General features: G+C 40.1%; 1 protein-coding gene across 1 annotated transcript in view; it reads left to right on the top strand.

Annotated features, from left to right (window-relative positions):
• Positions 1–2,506: 2,506 nt before the first annotated feature.
• uba7 (ubiquitin-like modifier activating enzyme 7) overlaps positions 2,507–22,593 on the top strand; it is a 35,694-nt gene continuing 15,607 nt past the window's right edge. Inside the window, exons 1-21 of the mRNA XM_040116468.1 lie at positions 2,507–2,725; positions 2,806–2,974; positions 3,522–3,656; positions 3,993–4,099; positions 4,193–4,283; positions 4,583–4,715; positions 4,924–5,021; positions 5,114–5,263; positions 5,431–5,595; positions 5,767–5,871; positions 5,991–6,071; positions 6,579–6,734; positions 7,395–7,560; positions 7,693–7,889; positions 9,071–9,135; positions 10,759–10,969; positions 12,629–12,703; positions 13,957–14,158; positions 14,250–14,341; positions 16,726–16,818; positions 18,049–18,240. Coding sequence (XP_039972402.1) covers positions 2,679–2,725; positions 2,806–2,974; positions 3,522–3,656; positions 3,993–4,099; positions 4,193–4,283; positions 4,583–4,715; positions 4,924–5,021; positions 5,114–5,263; positions 5,431–5,595; positions 5,767–5,871; positions 5,991–6,071; positions 6,579–6,734; positions 7,395–7,560; positions 7,693–7,889; positions 9,071–9,135; positions 10,759–10,969; positions 12,629–12,703; positions 13,957–14,158; positions 14,250–14,341; positions 16,726–16,818; positions 18,049–18,240 — 2,730 coding nt within the window. The 5' untranslated portion in view covers positions 2,507–2,678. The remainder of the gene's footprint in view (positions 2,726–2,805; positions 2,975–3,521; positions 3,657–3,992; positions 4,100–4,192; positions 4,284–4,582; positions 4,716–4,923; positions 5,022–5,113; positions 5,264–5,430; positions 5,596–5,766; positions 5,872–5,990; positions 6,072–6,578; positions 6,735–7,394; positions 7,561–7,692; positions 7,890–9,070; positions 9,136–10,758; positions 10,970–12,628; positions 12,704–13,956; positions 14,159–14,249; positions 14,342–16,725; positions 16,819–18,048; positions 18,241–22,593) is intronic.

Raw genomic sequence — 22,593 nt, forward strand, 5'->3', positions numbered from 1 at the left:
ATATGTTACAGAGAAAAAGTTCGATAAGTACTGCAGAAGAATTGATGCAAAAAGCTGCATGGCACTGAGAAAGATTGGAGCTTGAGGAGGACTGGTTTGCACTGTGGGTGTAGGTATGGCGAGACTACACAGACTTAACACACAAACTGTGTGTTAAGGACGTCAAATCCAGTCCTTGAGTTTCTATCTGCCCCTGTGTAACTCAACGACGACCTGACTCATGAGGCAGGGACCAAACAAACATACATCCATTACACTGGGCCATGCAACTTAGATTTGGTCCATACATGGGATTTTTTTGTATTGTTATTGAGCAGGAGAATCTCCAGATATATATATTAACGTCAGAGGACAGATTCCCTGAGGAGATTTTAAAATAAACTGCCATAAAATGGTTATTTTCCCAACCTGAGTTTTGTGAGTGACAAAAACTTTAAACTAGTAAGAAGCGCTGCTGTTTCAAATAATATTGCTTTGTTATAGGTTTGGATAAAGTGTTATTTTATCCTATCTAATATAGTGAGAAAAATAATAATAAATAATAAATACTGAATGAAATCATTGTGATTATAACAGTAAAAACACAGTAAAACAAATAATCCTATTTATACTTTTCAAATGGATCCATTTCTAGTCAAGTTTTGTGCTTAAGGATGTGTTTGAAGTTAATTTATGAATGTCTACCAAACACTGTTTGTTTACGTATGTATACAAAAATATGGTACTCATCATCTGTATTTAATTCACACAAGACAATGGAAAATGTTAGCTCCCCCAGTCTATGCAAACATACATAAATATAAATGAAAACCTTAACTGTTGTCAGAGAAACATATCTGACAATGATTGATAATACACTATACTTACTGATTATCAGCTACTGGTTACAACTCTTTGTTAAATACTCTGTTGCATGATGAAGGTGCAAAGCTTTACCTCTCATTGCGTAAATACAACATAGGCTGATAAACCTATAACTTATTTCATGAACTTTACATTTCTGCTTAAATCAGCAGCTCATTCTTATATCACAGCATTTACACAACTTGGAAAGACAATGAGGAAGCTCTTATCCCCATTTCATATTGAGCAGTACATAATACCTCATATTGTATTCAGCTTGCCCCGATGTCATTTCATGAATTAATCATCTAGTACATTCAAGCACGGATATAACTGTGTTTTGTGCTAAGAGAAGATAACAGTGCCTTACAAGATATCTGATCAGAATCAAACAATCAATCGAAGTAAGAAAGGACGGAAAGAAGAAGGAGAAAAACAAGTTACTACTGGAAAATCTTAACAGTGGCACTAAGATTACAACCACAATATTTTATGAAATTGTGCAAGAAAAAAATGCTCTGTATTCTATGATGTATTGCAGTATTTTAAACCGTCATATGGAGATTGAAACTGATTTCTGGTTCTTTTTTAGACCCTGAATACGTCTATTACTCATTCACACACCACAGTCAACTTAGTGGTTTGCCGTCTGTTGCCTCTACTTGATACTCAACGGTGAATCATTTCCGGTCACTCTTAAGCATGCAATACTTTCTTCTGAATGATGTTTTCATTGACTCTTCACCAGACCAGAGATTGTTGAAATTAAGGACAAACACATTAAGCAATACTAGAGTGTATCTTTGTTATTACCAGCACGGAAATGTTAAAGACCCCCTCCAGACATGTTTTATTACATATATAAATGCTAACAGTTGAATATTAATTTGTGTCTGATATGTTTTTTGAACAAAAAATGAACTAATTAAAACAATCCTAAAGTTACGCCTTTATCTTCTGTCTCATTGAGAAATCCAGAATGTATGAATATGCAAATGCTGTCAATTCCAAAAGTGTACACAACTCCTGGACACAAGACATCTCCTATTTTACTGGTAAGTCCATTCTCAGTGTATTCCACAGCACTTGCGTAAACTGCGCAAGCTGCATCTTGGACTATGATTGGCTTCCAGACTAGTTATGGTTCAAATCAGGATCGTACAAACACGTCTTGCACTCAGATCCATGGTGAGTACCCGATACACTTCCCCTCTTCAGCGGATGAATGTGAAAACAGCCTTCAAGCGTTAAACTCTGCACATACATCATTCTGCACCGTTAATTCAAGCATCCAGTTGAAATAACAATAAGCAGAATACATTTTTGAGTGAGTTATTATACAAAACAAGTTCTTATAGATATCTGAAAACTGGTTTCCAAAGTTTTGGGCTGTAAGGCCTCAGGTGTTACCAGGAAATAACAACAAAATTCATCTTCATTTAGAGCTACAGATTTTCCAAAATGAGCAAATAAATACATTTAAAGTAAAGAGTCACTCTCAAATCTTCCAGTTCTACGTTAAAACCCACATTCAAAAACAAGGATTGTAAACTATAATATAATAGATTTTCACAGGAACAGGTGGGAATTGCGGTTACAACTCGGTAAACACTCCTGAGTCGCCCTCTAGTGGCCAGGCCAGGACATGTTTCCCCTTTCTCCAACCAGAAACGAAAGTGAAATAAATTGATTGAAACCTTTGCAATTTGTGCGTTCGTGCCACCCATCCACGCTCTCATCCTGGTTTGCTGTATTGTCAGGTGTTAGTCCAGCGGATCCCTCCAGTCCAAACTAGTATCGGACTCATATCGGAGCTTGTTCAGTGCAAGTGCAACATGTCAGAAATCGCTCAAATCGACGAGGGATTCTACTCCAGGCAGCTGTGCGTATTACCAGCACACACCGGTGAGGGCTCGGGTTCACCGCTGGCGCACGGACTCACTTTGTCTTTCGCCTGCACAGGTATGTTCTGGGTCATGAGGCGATGCAGCGGATGGGCACGGCCGACGTCCTCATAGCAGGCATGCGAGGTCTTGGAGTAGAAATAGCCAAGAACGTGATCCTGTCCGGAGTCAAGTCTGTCACTGTCCAGGACGATGGCTGCACAACGTGGACCGACCTGTCCTCCCAGGTACTGACTCTGGGGTGTTGATCTGTTTAAACACATACATATTTTAGGGGTAAACGACTCCCTGTTAGAGCAACAACTGCCAAACTCACCAAGTACAGTAACCCAATTAAAGTGATTCAATTTTTGGATATTGCTTGTTTGTTTTAATGTTGTCAGAATTGGGACGATTGTTTTTAACAATAATAACACGTGACATAATTAAAAGACCGGGTCCAGGTCCAGGAATTAAAATAATAGTAAAAGGAAGTTTACTTTCACTTTCACCCATATGCAGTCAATTGCCACCATAAAATGAACCTAGCTGCTAGGGGGGAGTGTAATAGGAAATTATATTATACAATTTGTAATTTTGAGTTTGATGATTCATTCCTGGCCTCGGAAACAGCTCTTGACAAAAAGATTCAAGAGCTGGGAAATTTCTACCATTTCATGACAATCAGTTTGCAGAGGAAGACGGTGTGATACAGTCAAAAGCTCCAGGACAAACGAGTAGGTGGCCCTTGAGTTGAGATTGTTTTGTCAACCCGGGATTTCCTTTTCCCACCAGTTTTTCCTGAAGGAGTCAAATCTTGGTGAGAATCGAGCCACATGTTCCCTACAACAGCTGTCAGCCTTAAACCCACTTGTGCGTGTGTCAGCCCACACTGCACCACTGGTTGATGACCTGCTGCTGCAATATCAGGTACTTAAACAGATAATGATGCATAAAAGCTTCATGTTGAAAACTTAAATGAGCAGCCTTTGTGCCTATCGATAATTTCTTTCTGATATGTTTTTTCCACAAAAAAACAATCGGTTAACTAGTTTAAAATTACATCTACTCCTGCTGCTCCTACTAAACTCTCTACTTAGTGTGAGCACTGAGAAATTTTCCCTTTTTCAGCAGATGAGTGTGAAAGCAGCCCTCTAGTGTCAAACTCTGCACATACATCACTCTACACAATGAAAGCCAAACATTCAGGTTAAGTAACAACAAGCATAACATTTTTCTGAATGGAGGGGGACTGTCATTTTTCAGGTGGTGGTCCTCACCGACTCCTCACTGGATGATCAGAGGCGTTTTGGTGAGCTCTGCCATTCGCACGGAATAAAGTTCATTGTGGCAGACACCAAAGGACTCTGTGGGTAAGTGGGCAGGGGACAAACTGTCTGAAATTCACTGGATGTACTTAGTAATGCAGGGAAGAAAGAATTGACAACCGTGTGGTTCATTTGCAGTCAGTTGTTCTGTGACTTTGGGGAGGAGTTTGAGGTCTTGGATCAGAATGGAGAGATTCCGTCATCGGCAATGATAGAAAGTATCTCCAAGGTAACGCTACCCATTTGTTTTATGTTAGTGGCCTATGAAGATCCTTTCTAACTCATCCATCCAGCCAATTTTCACATCCATTGGCAATTTAGGTATATTTTAATATAACATTTGCTAGTTCACCCGATATGCATGTCTTTGCACTGTGAAAGGAAATCCAAAAATGCACGGGAAGTACATACAAACTCCACAGAGAAGGCCTCTGACCTGTCTGATTAAACTGAAATGATTCCCCATCCCAGACACTAAAGGTGTAGGGAATTAAAATTTAAAGGCCGTTAACATTGTCTGTATTTTAGGACAATCCTGGAGTGGTGGTCTGCACCTATGACCAGAAGCCTGGATTTTCAGATGGTACTAAAGTTTCTTTCTCTGAAGTCCAAGGCATGACGGAGCTCAACAACATCGACCCTGTGGAGATCACAGTCCGCAGTTAGTGTTACTTTGCCATGATTAGTTTTTTGCATTTACAGTTTCTTTCCTCTGCTGTTGAGACTTGCAACACACAGTATCGTTGTGAGTCACACTCCAGCCCTCCACATGGCACTTTTTTAGAATTTCCTAGGAACAACCCAGTAGAATTTAATAGTTGTGAGAATTTTTCTCTATCTCACTATCAGTTTGTTGCCTCTATGTACAGGCCCTTACTCCTTCAGCATTGGTGACACTTCAGCCTTTTCTGAGTATGAGCTGGGTGGAGTAGTGACTGAGGTTAAACAGCCCTGCACGCTAAGTTTTGTGAGTGTCAACATTTTGTTGTAACTTTCTTAATTTTTGCTTTGGCATAAGTCTACCCGCAATTAATAAAATAACTACGATATAAATTGTAGAAACCACTAGGTGAGGCTCTGTTGGATCATGAACTCCTGAAAATGAATGACTATGGAAAAGTAGCGCGGCATAAGACCCTGCATTTGGCGTTCCAAGCTCTTCATAGCTTCGTGAAGAAAGAACAACGACTCCCTCATATTCGATCTCAGGTCAGTGAAGGTTACAGGATATTACAGCCAATATTCAATTAATTTTACAAAACAGGTAAATATAGAATAAATAAAAGCAAGTTAATCAGGCTGTGATGCTGTAGTGTGAAAATTAAACAGTTAACAGGATTGTTTCCACTGACTTGTTGGTGATTAATCCCATATAGTCAGATGCGGATGCCCTGCTTGCCACTGTGAAAGAGCTGAATAGAGTCACACAGCTGGAAAAGCTGGATGAAGTTGCTGTGCGAAACCTGTCCTTCACAGCCCAGGGTGACTTGGCTCCTATCAATGCTTTCATTGGAAGCCTTGCTGCGCAGGAAGTTATTAAGGTGAGGTCGACGGTCAATGCTTGTAATATTAGTTTAATATTCTGATGGAGCATGTACACACTACTGTAATTACATTGTGTATATTAGATATAAATAACTTACTTACTTACTGCGGGGTGGTGTATATAGCTGATTGTACTTTGCTCTGTGCACTCTATCTTGTTTCTGCAGGCATGTAGTAGGAAATTTATGCCTCTTCGGCAGTGGTTTTATTTCGATGCGCTGGAGTGCCTCCCTCAAGGGGAAGATCAACTGGCAGAGTGCTCCTTCTCAGCAGTATGTTAAAAGATTCCTCAATTTAAACGTTTCACATGTATCAAACAAGAGCAGTCCATCAGACTGATAAGAACCAGATTCAGGTCTAATTGAACTACTTTTGCTGTCTCGTCCAACAGAAAGGCACAAGGTATGATGGACAGATTGCTGTGTTCGGGTCAGCGTTCCAGGAAAAGCTTGAGAGGCAGAAGTATTTCCTGGTGAGGGCAGGTTTAAAACTTGTCCAGCAGGGGACACACTCTGCACTGGAAAGCAGGAGCTCCATCTGTGTCGTCCTTTGATCCTGTCTGGTGTTGATGATGGCACATGCAGGAAACGGCTGTGATTCAGGTGGCATTTCCTGCTGGTGTTGACCTCTCGGTGTGCAGGGGCCATTCAACAGTGCCAAGCCCTTTCTCTGTTTCCTTTAACAGTGTTATTTTTACTGTTGTTTACTGGCTGTGCGTGTGTGTTTGACAGAGAGAGTGCATTCATTTGTTTGTTTTACCACTGTAAATCCTCCACACAAAGCATCAGGCAGTGGAACAAATAATGTGGAAGATTAGATAAATTTCTTAGTTGCTAAAGTGTATAAGGGAAATGTGCAATTTTAAAACTTTAATAATTTCAACATTTTGACTAGTGGTGACATTTGGTGACATTCACTTCCACTATCTGAACTATTATAGTTTTATTATGATTCTCCCTCTATCTTGTCTTATTTCAAGGTTGGAGCCGGTGCTATTGGCTGCGAGCTTCTCAAAAACTTTGCCCTCATTGGGCTCGGTGCAGGAGAAGAAGGGCAAATCATCGTCACAGACATGGACTTCATAGAAAGATCCAATTTGAACCGCCAGTTCCTGTTCAGGTTTCAGGACATTGGGGTGAGAAAACACACAGTACAGCGTATCACAACTTGAAACTCATGCCATCATGGCTCACTGGCTCGTGTTTGACCTGGTTAAGTGGAAGGGTCAGAGGGCTTTACTATGGGGACAGGCTGGGGCTGAAGGTATTGTCACAGTGTGAGATAGCTTGTGTCAGATTACACATAGCTGCCATGCTTCCATCATTCTTGGCTGTTTTGTTTTGTAGATGTTTATTTTAGGAGTATATCAGGGCAGTTGATCTCTCATGTTTAAACAACTTACGTAACACAGTTTTGTACAGTCAGCGGGTATGTTGACAAAAATCTTCAACTGCTCTGACATTCTGAAATGGGCTGGTTTTACTGTAACATGATAGAATAGCAGTGAGACACTCAGAATGTACTGTCTTGACAGTACAGTAAATACTCTGTGTGAATTATTAATGACCGAGGATGTCCTTATCAGACATTAGATTATTCTGATTTCTTGGAATAGTTTCATGGAAAGATCCAATAACAAATCTGGATATTGATTTTATATAAAATAACAGTTTATTCAATACTCCCTCCTTCTGCCATTTCCACCATTGTTTGTGTCAGATCTTACCTACATTGTTCACATGCAGTGCATTACCTCCCAGACACACTGCCCATTTGCTCACTTGTCCATAAACAGAAACCAAAATCCGAGGTCGCAGCCAGAGCAGTGCGAGAAATGAACCCACAGATGAAAATCACCGCTCACCAGAATCGTCTGGACCCTGACAGCGAAGGAGTGTATGGATATGACTTCTTCATGAGTCTCAATGGAGTGGCTGCAGCCCTTGATAATGTGGAAGCCAGTGAGGACACTTACTCTGTCTTCATTACCATTATTATATTAAGTTCTCGTTTCAACCGTGGTTATACATTTACAGAACATATTTGACTACAAATGCTCGTAAAAGCTTTTAACCCCTCTTTTTGATGCCCAGGGGTCTTTCTTGATGGACGCTGTGTTCAACACCAGAAGCCGTTGCTGGAGGGAGGAACTCTAGGAACCAAAGGTCATACTCTGGTGGTGGTGCCGCACCTGACAGAGTCTTATGGACCTGCCAAACCAAGTTCTAATAATGCCATCCCACTCTGCACGCTCAAGAGCTTCCCTCATAGCATCAGCCACACTCTGCAGGTTGGAAATAGAATTAGATTTAAGTCTAATTAAGCTTTGTGTTCACCTTTGCCATAATGGAAATGAGTTGCATAGATAGATTCAAAACGTGCACTGAATCACCAGAAACATAAAATAGACCTTACTTAAAATCTTTAAAATGTTAACGTTTTGTCCAGACTACTAAGTTTTTTATGGGCAGACAGAATTCTATAGTACTTTATGAAGGTGTTGCACTGACTGCATTACACTGAAAGGTGTCTCTAATGTTTTATCCACCACATTTACAAATATAGAGGGCCAAAACATTAGACACATCCTTTTATATAATGTAGTCAAATAAAACACAAGAATTTCATCAAGGGTCTACAGCCATGCTAGCGGTTCTGCTAGTCTGTAATTAGGCACTGCAGTGTTTTGAATTAAATGCTTAAGTTGGAATCCTTGCTTGCTCCCCATGACAACGCCAACATGATGTTTAGCAGGTTTACCATCCAATTGTCCACCATGCAAGTTTGCTAATTGGCACTAAACACTGATTATAGCTGATGGTGATGGGAATGGCACTAGTTTTGCAATTATTTGGTCATAAACCCAGAGCTAAACTAATTAAAATTCTGACCAGATGATGGCACCAGATGAAAGTTAAGGGATCTCAAACGTTACTATAATTGAACCTGAGGTTGGATATGAATGTCTACACCCAATTTAATGACAATCCATCCAGTAGTTGTCGAGACGTTTCACTACAAAGCAATTTCAAACCCGTGGTGGCGCTAGAGGAAAATTCAGTGAATCTCCAAAGTCATAGGACTCATCCTCTGGGGACCAAGAATCTTTGTAAAAAAAATGTCATGGAAATCGATCTGATAGTTGTGGAGATATTTCACTCTGGACCAAAGGGGTGGACCAACTGATGACAGAATAATATTTCCATTCATATACAGCCAGGGCGCTGGTGTGGCTAAAGAATGATCGGATTTGAATCCACACCTCTGACACTGTCTGCAAAAATTAAACGATATAAATATATTACTGGGCTGCTATTTTTGGATTAATTACATTATACATGGTTTTCTGTTTTTCTGGTCACTCAGTGTATTCTTATAGTGCGTGAAAAGTAGCCACTTTACTGATTGTATTATCTATAGGAACATACATTTGAATTTCTTTACACTAACCTGGCATTATAATTCATTTAGTGGGCCAGAGTCCAGTTTGACGGTCTGTTTAAACAAACACCTGAAAATGTGAACCACTTCCTGAGGTAAGATATGATGCCATCCTCATGTGATCTACCTTTTTCCACAACAAATGTTGCTTCCAAAAAAATGTGAGAGACTACATACAGAAAGCTGCTGCCAATCTGCTGCCACGTAATGACCACTAGTTGCTCATTTTACAATGCTTTTGTGCTCTCTTACAAAGCATTCCACCAAACCTACAAAGCTAATGAAGTGGTTCAAGCTCATTATTTTGTTTTCTAAACAGGAAAACATGTGGTTGGCTTTTAGCAGAAAACCTCTAGTAAAAATGACATAAGCAGTCTGTCTTGCCAAGGCTGTACTTTGTAATATACCTTTCACAGCGCTACTTTCCCCAAATAATGGATTAGGTCTCTCATCTAATTAGAAGGCTTTCTGGTTTAGAAACACAGAGATTTGATTAATTCGGGAAAAAGTGCTATATCATGTCAAAGGGCTTTGTCAGTGACTGTACTGGCAATATTCGTATTTATTTGAGATTAAAGAGTTGAATAATTTTGCAACTCTCCGAGTTGTTATTTTATGGAAAACTGAACAACACTGAGCCTAGCATAAAGCATTGACCTAATTATAATGTTACAGCACATCAGTGACAGATTTGAGCTTCCAGTCCCAAACTGTGTCTGAGCTGTGAGCCTCGGAGCCTGCCTAATTCAGCCAGAGATTTCTCTCTGTTTGTTTTGGGGAGATCGGATATAATCTCCCCTCATTGTAAGGTACCTAGACACTTTCTTGTGTCTTTATAGAGGAGCAAAAATTGTGCCTAGAAAAAATAATTGTGCTTACCAGTTCAAACAGCCATTGAAGTTTCTCACACTGATGTTTAGAAATAAGAATATGCATTATAATACTCCAATAACCACTTTCTTCAGAGGTTTTACAATGATGATTTACAATGTAGTGTTCTGTAGCCAGACTGTAGTGCAGTCAGTGCAGTCATGGAAAAGCTTTCTGGACATTTTCACGAGGCAGGTCAGCTACATGTCACAGCCCAGTAAATTTTAAGTCATGGTTAATGAGGTTATGGAAAGGAACAGTCATGTTTTGTTGTGTTGTTCTCCCACATGTGCAGCTCTATGCAGAACTATGACTCTAAATGTTCCTGTTTAGATCTGTTTAGTTGTAGCACACAGAGGATATCTTTTTTTCAGAGTGCAATGCCCCAAACGGTGAGCTGGCACATGATTGTGGTTCAAGAACTGTCCAGGCCTGTGGGTTTAGAGTTGCAGTTATCAGCACTCTACAAACTTACAAAACACCTCATTTCCACTCCTATGAGCTCCTATGAATTACTTCTGAGTCACTAGCAAGACTACACACTAGTTTACAAAGATCTGTTTAGTCATTCTCTTCTGTGCGTGATAGAACCATATATTTTTCCATGATGACTTACCCAATTTTCAGTTTCCTGTTAACTAGATAGTGTTGCAAATAACAAACTGTCACAGAAAAATAGAAGTCAAAGCTTTTATTCTAGAAGTTAGACCTCAAGAATGTATATTACAATGAGACATGTAGATGATACTTCTCCTATCTTGTCTTTTTCCAGAGCTAGTAATTATTACCTTCTGTACACTGTATGTCTTTCAATAAATAAAAAGGACTTGTTGCCCTGTTTCCTGCAGGGATGCGGGGTTTGTAGAGCGAACTCTTGGCCATGGAGATGCTGAGGCCTTGGAGGTTCTTGGAGGGGTGTGGGGCAGCCTGAAGGACATGAAAACAGGAGGACAGCGTCCAACGAGCTGGGAAGACTGTGTGAGCTGGGCACGGTGCAAATGGGAAACTCTCTATAACAACGAGATCCGACAGCTTCTGCACTGTTTTCCTCCCAAACAGGTAAAATCACACTAGAGGAAAAATAGCTTTCCCTAAAGTCAAGCATCGTATTGCTGCAATTAATGTTTATGGACACAAAGGGGCACTGTTGTGTCTTTGTGTAAGGTTTCATCATCACAACACACCATAGAAAAACTCAAAGACAGTTATGGTTTTAACTTTTTGTTTCTCTTTTTCTCCCATAGTTCTCTTTGTCCTAGTTAACTAAAAGAGAATTATGGTTTCATTGTGCTGTTAAAAGTCACTGTTGACCACAGACTTTCTGAGGAACTATGATAAGGCAGCTAATGTCAGTTAACGATCATAAACAAACCTGACAAATACTGGTACACAAGCATGACAGATGACCGCTCATTTGATGTAATAGCTACTTTGGTTGGCGTGAACCTCCAGAAGTGAGCATTGTTCTGCGTGTGTGTTTAAACTTTGACAAACTGAACAATGGCTGGATTTGAAACAAGACATTAGGGGAGCATCTTCATCCTACACAGGCCGACACACCGAGAGATTGGCCAGTATAAGACATGGATGTAGCTAAAATGACATCAGAGATTAAAGGCCTCATATTGTTAATGCAGAAAACAAATAATGTTTGTATATAAAGTTTATCTGCTGTATTTATCTTCGAGCCTATTCATTAAAGTGAGTGAGAAACTCCTGCATATAAAGCCATAGACGATGGCTGAAACTAGTAAATCGACTACAACTAGTAAGTCGGTCAGTTGAAGGCAATGTTTTCAAGCTCGATATGATTTGTTGTTTTTCTCTTTCATAAAAATGTAAACTTTAATACTAGTTGTTTTTATATGATGATCAGACAAAACAAGACATTTTTAAGACATAATTTTGACTACCATAACTTGTGATGATATTTTTCATTATTTTTGACATTTCATACACTGAATGATTAATTGATTATGAAAAACAGGTAGAATTCAAGTCAATTGGGCTATTTATATAACCCAAAATCACAAATTTGCCTCAAAGGGTTTTATAGTCTGTACAGCAGATACCCTCTATATGAAGACCTCTAATTTAGATAAGGAAAAATCCCAGTCAACCTTTGTAAGAACAAAGCATTGTTGTTGCCCTGTTTTGCCGTCTGAAGCTTTACTGTGAAAAAGGAGAATGTTGTTGATGCCTTTTGGCTGCTATAGAAAGCACCCCTACAGTGAAAACTGGCACCATCAGTAGGAGACTCTCCCTTTCCCAGCATATGGACCATTTGGCAACATCAAAGCTCTCAGCCCCTTTGTTCCTTTATCAGGCATACAAATTGTGTAGTCAACACATGACTGATAAGAATATTAGTCTGGCTGTGCTATGGGAAGATTTGCAGGCCTCCTGCTGAGCCAGAAAACTAAAGAATGGGGATGTTTTAGCGGGTAATTTATCGACATACTGTGTGATGAGTGTGTGACACTCCTGTCAAATGAAAGTGTTTATGTTTGGAATATAATATTGGTCCTTTTTTATGAGGAACAGAGATCGCAGTGTTGCTGTCACTGGTTTTTATATGCTGATCTACGCTGAGCTTCATCAGTTTATAAAAGAATGTAAGTTGAGGTGACTCTAAGGATCGGTGTGTTGGAGTTGATCCTATGATTTTTACAGCTGCTGATCATTGTGATAAAGGGATTTTCTTCTGCTTCTCTTTAGCTGACCCCTACTGGGCTACCCTTTTGGTCTGGATCGAAGAGATGCCCTCACCCACTGACCTTTGACCCTAACAACGTGAGTAGTGTCTCTGGTCCAGTTCCTCACCCTGAAACAGTAGACAGGAATGACTGAAAAATGCCACAGTATTCGGTGATGATCACTCACATTCCTTCTTTATCTGGTTTGATAGTGGCTCTTCCTCAATATGACCATATACTGGATTCTTGTCTGAGCCATGAATGAAACCTTACCTGCATATGGACAATGAAAGGCAGATAATAATCTCACTAACAATGCTGTCACACTGAGTAACGATATTAAACTGCCAACACAGTAACTCAGAAGGCTGTAATGGTGCACTAATAGAAGTGAGAAATTGACAGTTCACAGTGTTGGATTGTCTCTCAAAGATTTCGAAGTAATATTCTGCTTTCCTCCTTCCGTTAGTCATTTCACCTAATTTTTTGTGCCATCTCTAGACTCTCAACATTCTAATTCATCTAATGCCATCTCTATTTTATTTCTTTTACAGTTTCTGTTTGCCCTTTCATCTGTGTGAAATGTTGTCATCTTATCTTTTCTAAGCTCCTACCTTCGACAGACAGTGTTAGATATGCCACAAATAGTCATATATTGTATTATCATGTTATCTATTATCTGTGCCCTTTCTTAAACAAAATAAATTCCTGCAGTAGATATTGTCTATATTAAAGGCTAATCGATTCTGTAATTCCTCGATGGTTCTATTCATGTATTGTGAGTCTCATTAAGTCTCTATGCAACGTTATCACCACCTGCTACTCCAATAATCAGTGAATTCAATACAGTGTTGTAGAGAAGTAAAATAAATGTAAAAATTGGATTGTTTCCATATGGTAAGCAGCACTGACTGCCACAAGACACAGTATATGTGCGTGTGTGTGTGTGTGTGTGTGTCTGTGTGCGTCTGAAGACGGAGAGAGAAAATGATTGAGAGAGCTTCTATTACAGCTACCTAATGTGTCAGGGAAGTAATTTGGCCTTGATGCACTACGTTAATATCTTTCCGCCCCCCCCCTTTTTAATAATTTCTCTTCTACAGTTTCATCCTGCAGGCAGGTCTGCTATAAGGACTCAGTGCGGGGTCACTTAAATCAAGCATTTTTACATTTATGTTCAGTATTGTTTACACTTTATCTATAGCTTTGGCTTCCCTATGCATGTAAAATAAATACCCTCTGGTGTGAATATATTTACTGTGTGTTTGTTTAATTGTGAAGAGTGTATTCTTTAAACCATGGTGATAAGTCGTGATCATTAACAGTTTATGTTTGGATTCTGTGTTTTAGACTACCCATATGGAGTATGTGGTGGCAGCAGCTAATCTGTACGGGCATATCTATGGCATCAAAGGGACAAGAGATGGCTCTTCTATCAGAAAAATCTTAGAGAAAGTTAATGTACCATCTTTCACTCCCAGTTCCTCCGTGAAGATTCATCTTACTGAGCAGGAGATGCAGGAGGACAAAGAAAAGGAAAGTGATGACACAGGTGAGTTATTTTAAATCGCTTTTATTCTCTGTTACTACCTCACTTACTTCCAGAATATCTTTTATTTACTGTCTCTGTTTCTTTGCACCAGAAAATGCTCAGCTTGAGGAATTGAAAGGAGAGTTGGCCTCACCATCTCTGAAAAGCTCAGCCATGCAGATGTACCCCATCGACTTTGAGAAGGTAGGACAGGAGTGACACCTCTGCTGCACACACTGCTTTTGCCACAGACAGAGTGGCGGCTGAGTCTTAGCAGGGAGCTACACTCAAATCTATGGGCGCTTTCAGAGTATTTCTTTTTTTTCCCCCATCTTTGGGTTCTCAGTGACCCAAATCTGAGCTTTTTGCCCAACATACCAATAAAACAGAGCTTGCTTGTATTCTGTGTTCACTGTTATAACACCTTGGAGCTAAGATGTATATTTTGAAACTGTACATCCTGTTTGAAACTCTAGCAAAAAGCTCAGTCAGCCAGCTCACATGGAACAGATTTATTTCTATATGGGCCTTTGTGAGAGCCCAGCACACTTTTGTGAAATGCTGCGCACTCAGCAACTTGGGACAGAGACATACTCCCCTCAAATGTGCCGAACCAAGTCTTTGAAGTGGCACACTCTGAACCCTGAAGGCAGATTTCCCTCTATAACACGTCCATTGTGTATCTCGCCTCCATGACAGTCTCTCCTCAGACTCTTTCACATCACCTCTCAACAACTCATAAATCTATGTCTGGACTTTAAATCGGGTTTAGTGCTTGGTTGGCAATTGAAGTGTCTGAGGCAGGATACAGGGAGCAGAGGTCTATTTTTTCTAAGAGGGTATCTGGGACTGCAGACTAGAGATATTTCTTCAACAAATTCCCAAAGGTATCTCCTAACCAGTTGTTTGGCACAGTCAGTCATACCTTGAACAAGACTGATTTATTGGCAAGAAAGTAATTTCCAGTGTATAGTGTCCCCAACAGTCCTTATTATTGCATACGACACTTTCGGGAACATGGTCAAAAAAAGACATTTCGATAAGACAAGCAAGTTCTCAAAACACATTAGTTACCTGCAACAAAGTTGCTGGCCACGAACTGCAACGTCACGGGGTCGGGTGCAGCCAAGGACCCTTGTTGCACCTCTCTCCCTCCTTTCCTGTCGTCTGCTGGTTTATAAGAAGGACAGTATATGAAAATATTTAATGTGAATCTGAAGTTTAGAAGCTTTTTTTGCAACACTTTATCAGGTAGGTTCAGCAGAGTGATTCCTTCTAAAAAAAGATGTGTTGTGTTATGAGGTGCAATTTCAAGATGGTTTTTGGGAGATGTATTGTCCACCATGAAAACCATATTTGAACATGGTTAATGAATAAGACAGAGCACCCTGGGCAATCACTCAGTGAACGACTGTCACCAAATTGGATCAAATGCAAACTGTTTTCTAATGACTTCTTGTGTAATTGTGGCTGTCGCTTCCAAAATATAAGTTTTATGTTAAACTAATTACGTCAAGTGGGGAAATTAGTGCTCTGGATCACAACTACTCTATTTACCTTTTGACCTACTGACCCTCCAGTGAGTTCCCTGGTTTCCTGGGCAACCCTGGAAAAGGACTGGAATAGTTACACTTCTCACCTGTTAACAATCTTTTTTGTTATCTACATGGAGTTTTGAACCTCTTTGAGACCTTTAATATGGAAGTGGTTACAAGAACCAGTGGCTAGAAGGTAGATGGTTGTATCAATGCGACTTGAAACTTTTACTTCAGGTGTGTATGTGTGTGTGTGGGGGGGGCTCCTGGTTCAACAAAGAACTACAAGCAACCCAGAAAGGATGTAGTTGCTGTAGCTGCAGAAATTAGTGTTTTGACTGAGAGGCTATGGAAAGTGACTTTGAGGCAGCCTAAATTAGGTTCTGGTAAGCATTCAGTGACTCAGGACAAGCAGTAAGGAAGGTGTATGAGGTAAGTCAGGTACATATCAAATGTCATCTTGAACAAGAATGAGATCCCCATACTACTGAACTCCCCCTCTTCATTTTTATCCCTACGTGCCCAGGTCATGCTGTGGATAGATGGAATGTGTGTAGGAGGGTTTCAGAGGCATCAAGTTGCCAGCTTGGAGCTTCCTCACAATCCCTAAAGCCATCCCTGAGTGACAGTCGTCTTCACTGCCTTTGTAGAGCAGCAGTAAAAGAAGCATGACCTCACTGGCTATGTCGATAACAACAGAAATCCAGTTTCCATTGCATTCTGATGGGGTGACCAAGTCATGTATTAGAGTGATTTAAGGTACACAACAACAATGGCTTCAAAGCTCAGCACCACATCACTGGGAATGTCACTTGGCATGGACATGGATGTTATCAGGCCTCCTAGCAGTTTGTTTAGTAATGTAGTTAATAATGAATGTGGAGTTTCAAACTTCTTATGAAACTATAATTCTTAGCTTTTCATTTGTAATTAGTTGTATTAGCCTTTAATTTTACACAGAACTGTAGATATGTTTTGTCCTTGTGTATCGAGCCGTGGAGTGTTACACCTATATGAATGACTGATACATGTTTAACATCTCACCTGCCACAGGATGATGACAGTAACTTCCACATGGACTACATTGTTGCTGCTTCAAACCTGAGGGCAGAGAACTACAACATCCCTGCAGCCGATCGCCACCTGGTCAATATGTTTACAATATGTGTCATCTAATAAAATCTCTGTGAAAGGTAAAAAATACACAGGAAAATCAGAGAGATGAGGCTGAGGTGAGAGGCGGTAGAGATTAGAAAAAATATCGCAGACTGCTCCCCCTCCCTTGGGGTCATGTTTTTAGTTGGTACCGCACACACCTGCCCTAAAGCCACAGAAACAGCCTGCTCACCTATTGTCCTGGGAGCAGAACTAATCACAGCACTTTACCTGTCGCCTCGGAGGTGACACCTGAGCCAGGCCTTGTACCAGCCGCTGCTGCAGACACACACAACCAAGAAAGATGGAGAGTGGGGGAAGGGTACTGCTGAGCGATGGGAGAGAAAAGAGGGTTACCCTTGTGTAATCATACAGTGACCACATGCTGCATCTTGTTTGGGAATAACTTTACCCGTACTTACCATTTAACCCTGTTCACATCAGGGCTTTTCATAACCTTGCAAGCCCTACACTAGGGCTAGGCAATATGCACTAGAAATGCCAGCATTACAATAAGGATATTTTTTCCAAAATTGACATATTTGTGTTAATGTATGCAAAATCAGATATATAATAATCAAACTAATGTATAATGCAATTAATTGTGCTCTGCTAATATGCATTAAGTCAGATGAAACTCAGTGTCAGAAGAAATATTCAGATCATTTACCTATCTTCAAGTAGCAATACCTCACCAACAAAAATGCCCTGCATTCAAATATTTACTTAAGCACAAGCACAGAAGCAGCAAAATGTACTTCAAGTATAAAAGGGAAAATTACTCACTATGCAGCAGAATGACCCCAGTCAATTTTATATTACTGAATGCAGTGATCACTGACACATTAAAGCTAATGTTTGCTACCTAATATATGCATTGCATTTTAAGAGCTGATCCTATGTTTTGTATTTAAAACCTTGAACTTCAAAGTAAATAGTAATTATAGCTTTAAAGTAAAAGCAGTTGAGTCAAATTGTAGTGATGTTGAAACATTATGTAGCATAAAATGGAAATACTCAGGTAAAGTGCAAGTACCTCAGAACTACTCGAGGTCTAATTTACTTTCCACCACTGGAATTTTGAAAAACAAACAGAATATGCTCATATCATCACAGCAAGATTTTATTTAAAGTTAGTAAATGATAATATTGAATTCTTGTCCAGCTCTACATTATCTGCAGTACATTTTAAAAATAAACCTCTCTTTGTCTCCTTCACAGAGCAAGCGCATTGCTGGAAGGATCATCCCCGCCATAGCTACAACAACAGCCGCAGTGGCAGGCCTGATGTGCCTGGAATTGTATAAACTGGTAATGGGTCACCAGAATATCAGCTCTTACCGCACAGCTTACATGAACCTGGCTGTCCAGTACTTCGTTCTGGCGAAGCCGAGCCCGCCCCAGCAATTCCAGGTGAGTAACATCTCTATACACCCACAGCCATTTTCAATTATGCTTAGAGATTGCGGAGGGTTTAGGGATGAGATCTGTGAGGCAGTCAGTCACCTACAGGACCTGCGTAAGGCACTTCACACAGCCTGACAGACTCTTACTGTATATGCATTTATAATTTAAGCCTGTCTACTTTGGGGATAAATCTGTTGAGTCCTTTGTAGATTTATGTCTTTCCTCTCTCACTGGAGAGCATTAAGTCATGAATCAGTGCTCTCAAGAGTAACAGACCACTGCTAACTGTCAATCTCTTGCATATAAGCCAAGTCTTTAGCAAGCTCAGTATAATCCTCAGGGTATTTCAGTGCAGGTAAGGCACAAACAGATCTATGTCTGCTTCTGTGTTTGCACAAATTAAGCGAATTCAAGGCAACTGTAATTCAAAGCAAAACGAAAGGAGCTTATTCTCTTAAGACAGAGTCCTTTTAGGATAAAACTGCCCCTAGTGTTTGAGGTTATGCCAGGTTTTATGAAGTCAAACTAGGTTCATTATGCTATATAGCTTTAAAACACAAACACAAAATTACTGCCAGCCTAGGAAATCCTCGGGTTACATTTTAGGTCAAGTCTGAGAGGATATCCAGTCAAGGAAGTTTGCTGCCCTCTTACAGGCCTGACTGCTTGTCCCCCGATATCTCACCTCTGAAGGGAATCAGACTTTAGAGCTGCCCTCCCCAGCTTTCTCACTCAGGGCATGAACCTCTGACAGACAGGGGTCAGTGGGGGTCAGCAAGTGGGGTAACTCTGTCTCGCAGGACGTGAGGGTGCAATGACAGGGGGCTCTGAGACAGTGTAGGTCTGGTTTCAGCTTTGGTTACAGGCAAAAATGCTGCAGCTGCATAGAAGGCTGCTGTGATGACAGAGGCAGCTGTGACTTTCTGTGCAGTTCGGAAGTTCCAGGCATCCGCTTTCTTATGCAGAAAGGCCCTGGTGTTCTGACAGCTTTTCTCTGTAAACTTGATCGGTCAAAGCGTTTCCACATACGTGTATTATTTTTTTCTGTCTTCTAAAATTTGCTGACCCAAACAAAACGTTGCCCAAGCAGCATGGAACATTGGATACACTCAGTGAATGATTGCAGTCACACAGACAGAGTACCTGACATAATCCCGGTAGGAGCATTTATATTTGAGTGTTGAATCATTTAGTCGGAGGGATGGGCAGACATTAGATTTTCCAGACCCAGGCTTTTTCAGTGAGGCTTATACTGTTCCAGCATCAGCTTTTAAGCTTTGCGCTATTTAGCAGAGGAGACAGAACAAAGACAGGACACCAACAGAGGAAAAAGGCTTGGCTGAGGCTCTGGGTCTGTTTTTTGAGAGTTTGGGACAAATCTTAGAGCGATGAATATTGGAAGGCTCTGGTAAATGAGGAACACACATGTGCTGGTACACTTGCTCACAGAGAGGGAGAGAGAGGTGGTTTGCTGCCAAACCTTCAACCATTTGATTGGGAAATCCTCTAATGTCTGCCAAAATAAAACATTTCAGGCTTTAGTTTTCATGACTTGTTTAAATTTGTCTATGTCTACCTTAGAGAAAAATCTGCTCAGTTCAGTGATTGATAATCTTTTTTGTCAAACATATTCTCCTTTGTCTATGTAGTGTTTGATCCAGGTGGTGGTAAGACAGAGTTAAGCATCATTTCTCGCAGTTTATAAGATCACTCAAATTTATGTAATTTATTTATAATTTTTGTAATTTATTTAAATTTATTTACAGTAAATATATTGAATATCCACATGAAGTGATTACAAACTAGTGCTCAACCCAATACAGGGCAGGCCAGTATTATTGGCTGATATTAGCTTATCACAAATATAATTAACCTGCACCGTGCCAACTCTGCATATATGTTTGATAGTAAGTAAAACGTACCAAATATACTGTATTGGTATGGTACTTTAGAAATGGTATTACCCATTACATAGTTTGTCCACCAGTGAGCACTGACATGTTTATTTTTGAACTGTATAATGTCCCGCTCAGCATGTATCTTGGCCATAATTCTTTGATAAACAGATTTATGGGATTGTTATCAGAAAATGTTTGTTTGTTTTATTCCTTCACATTAAAAGAAAATTTGACCACTATAATCTACTTTTTAAACCGTTACGCCTTAAAAGATACGGCTGTTTGCCTCAGAAATCCAGATTCAGTTGAGCTTTTTTCCATGACATGCAGTATGCAGTCATATTCCACTCAAGAGGCAAAGGCTCAGGTTCTCTGCAGCTTCCTGGATGATGTTTATTGACATTTTAAAGCTATATGCTAGTCTTTTGCAGTGAACCAAAGATCTCCTGTGTCTGACTTGTAATGTTGAAAAACTATAAAGAATCCCTGTTTATAATCCATACATTTTTGAGCCCTGCAATGTAGGACTACTGTTTTTCTGTACTCTAGTGAAATATGTCAATTAAAAAAAATTAAGGGTGTGAATATGCACGATTTAAAATTTTAGAAATACACCCATAGCATAAAAGCAGAAACAAAAGACGCATGCCCATTAATATTGTGCTATCTCTCTAATCTCTATAAGATTAGAGAAGGTTTTGTTAGACAGCCTTTGAAGCAGTTGCAGACGTGCAGCTGTTAAATATCACTGATCAGGCATGCAGTATCAAGAGCTCAGCTTACTTTTGCAATGACTTAGACCTTTCCCCTCATGAGATCAGTGTCAGTTCATTGATATCAAGTAACAACACTCAGAACACTCTAACAACATCTCACTGGTAGTATTGGTGGCCCACCCAGTCTTCGTCCAAAGTGTACCACATCACAACCTTACCAGATATGTGGCAGGTGTCGTAATGTAACCTGCACTGTGCCAACTCTGAAGAAGAAAAAATATGTTATTGAGATGATAGGTGTGACTGAAGCCTTTTGGAAAAGGTGTTAAGATGTGGCTGCATACCACTCTGTCCATACATAACTGTTTACTCACACTCTAAAACTAAAATAAATGACGACTCATTCTCCCACCATACCAAACCTTTTCCAGAAATTGTTGCTTTAAAGCAGCTGTTTCCCAAACTAAGAAGTTCCTCTGGCTTCTCCCTGCTCTGCTATCCTCCGTATAGGGGCAGAAATATGTAAACAAATATGAGGCTGTCCTCGTCTGCTCAACACTGCGACTCTTTAGTATCATTTTCCTCTCTATGTGTATGTTTTCCAGTTGGGGGGGGCAAGGCACAGGCTATTAAAGGAGGAGTGGGCAAGTTTGCCCAGAGATGAAAATCTCCAGAGATACTTTCAGAAAATCTGCATAGACATGACACATATCCATGAAAAGCATGTTGAAACCTGCCTCAGGTGTTATTGCCACAGCTTTAGAGCTGTAGCTCGAGTCTTTAAGCTAGAATGTCCTACTCTGCTGTTGCCATCCTACTTCATTCATTGGTGTCATTTTATAATCGGGGGATAAGAATATTTATGTTCTAACTGATCAAACTCTGCAGCTCATACAGAATAATTGCACATTCTCATGATTATTCTTTCTCACTGAAATTAGACCATGACATAGTGAAATTTTCTAGTTTATTTAAACTGCACTAATCAGTATTTTTATACCAACAATGGATCAAATGACTCAGTGTAATCTGAAAGGGGTCGCTTCTAATGATTAGCCCACTGAGAATTATCACCCAATTCTGCAGTTCCCCACCTTGTTTAAATGTTCTAGCATCTTTCAGCTCATTGTTATGGTTTTACAACTTTGGAGCTACTTGTTTTGGTTCACTCTCACTGTTCTCATTAGCCTTGTTTCCAGCTGCTGTTTTGGTGCAGTCCCAGCACCAAACAGATGACAGAAGAGAGACAAAGTTAGAACTGGCTGGTAATCATAGCGAATCATTTAGCAGCTAAAGAAACATATTTCCCTCAGGAATTGGTGGAGACCAGACCAGAGCTAAAAGTGGAGTGAATATTGGACCTGCAGTCATTCCGTGGCCAGGAACCCAACTCCAAATGAATGCTAATGTTGTTACAGGCCTGCTGGATGTTTGAGATTATGTAAATGTATTGGAATTTGTTTGTTGTTACTTGTACAGTACAGTAAGCAGTTAGAAGGGGCTACACGGTAAGTAAGCCTAAGTACACCCCAGATCGTAGACTGTGCAGACAGTTATGTTATTGCAGAAAACAAACCCTCACAAGACATTAAGGGATATTTCAAGAGCAGCAAAGATTAATGAGTCTTCTGCTCCATCAGCTGTAACTGAGCTGTGGCCTCAAAAAAAAAATCACCCGAGGCCTTGACAGAGGAAGACGTGTTTCAGCTGGGTATTATGTACCTCCCTCCTCAACCCCTCCAGCA

The sequence above is a fragment of the Xiphias gladius genome, chromosome 21 (genome assembly GCF_016859285.1).
Source record: "Xiphias gladius isolate SHS-SW01 ecotype Sanya breed wild chromosome 21, ASM1685928v1, whole genome shotgun sequence".
Classification (NCBI taxonomy): domain Eukaryota; kingdom Metazoa; phylum Chordata; class Actinopteri; order Istiophoriformes; family Xiphiidae; genus Xiphias; species Xiphias gladius.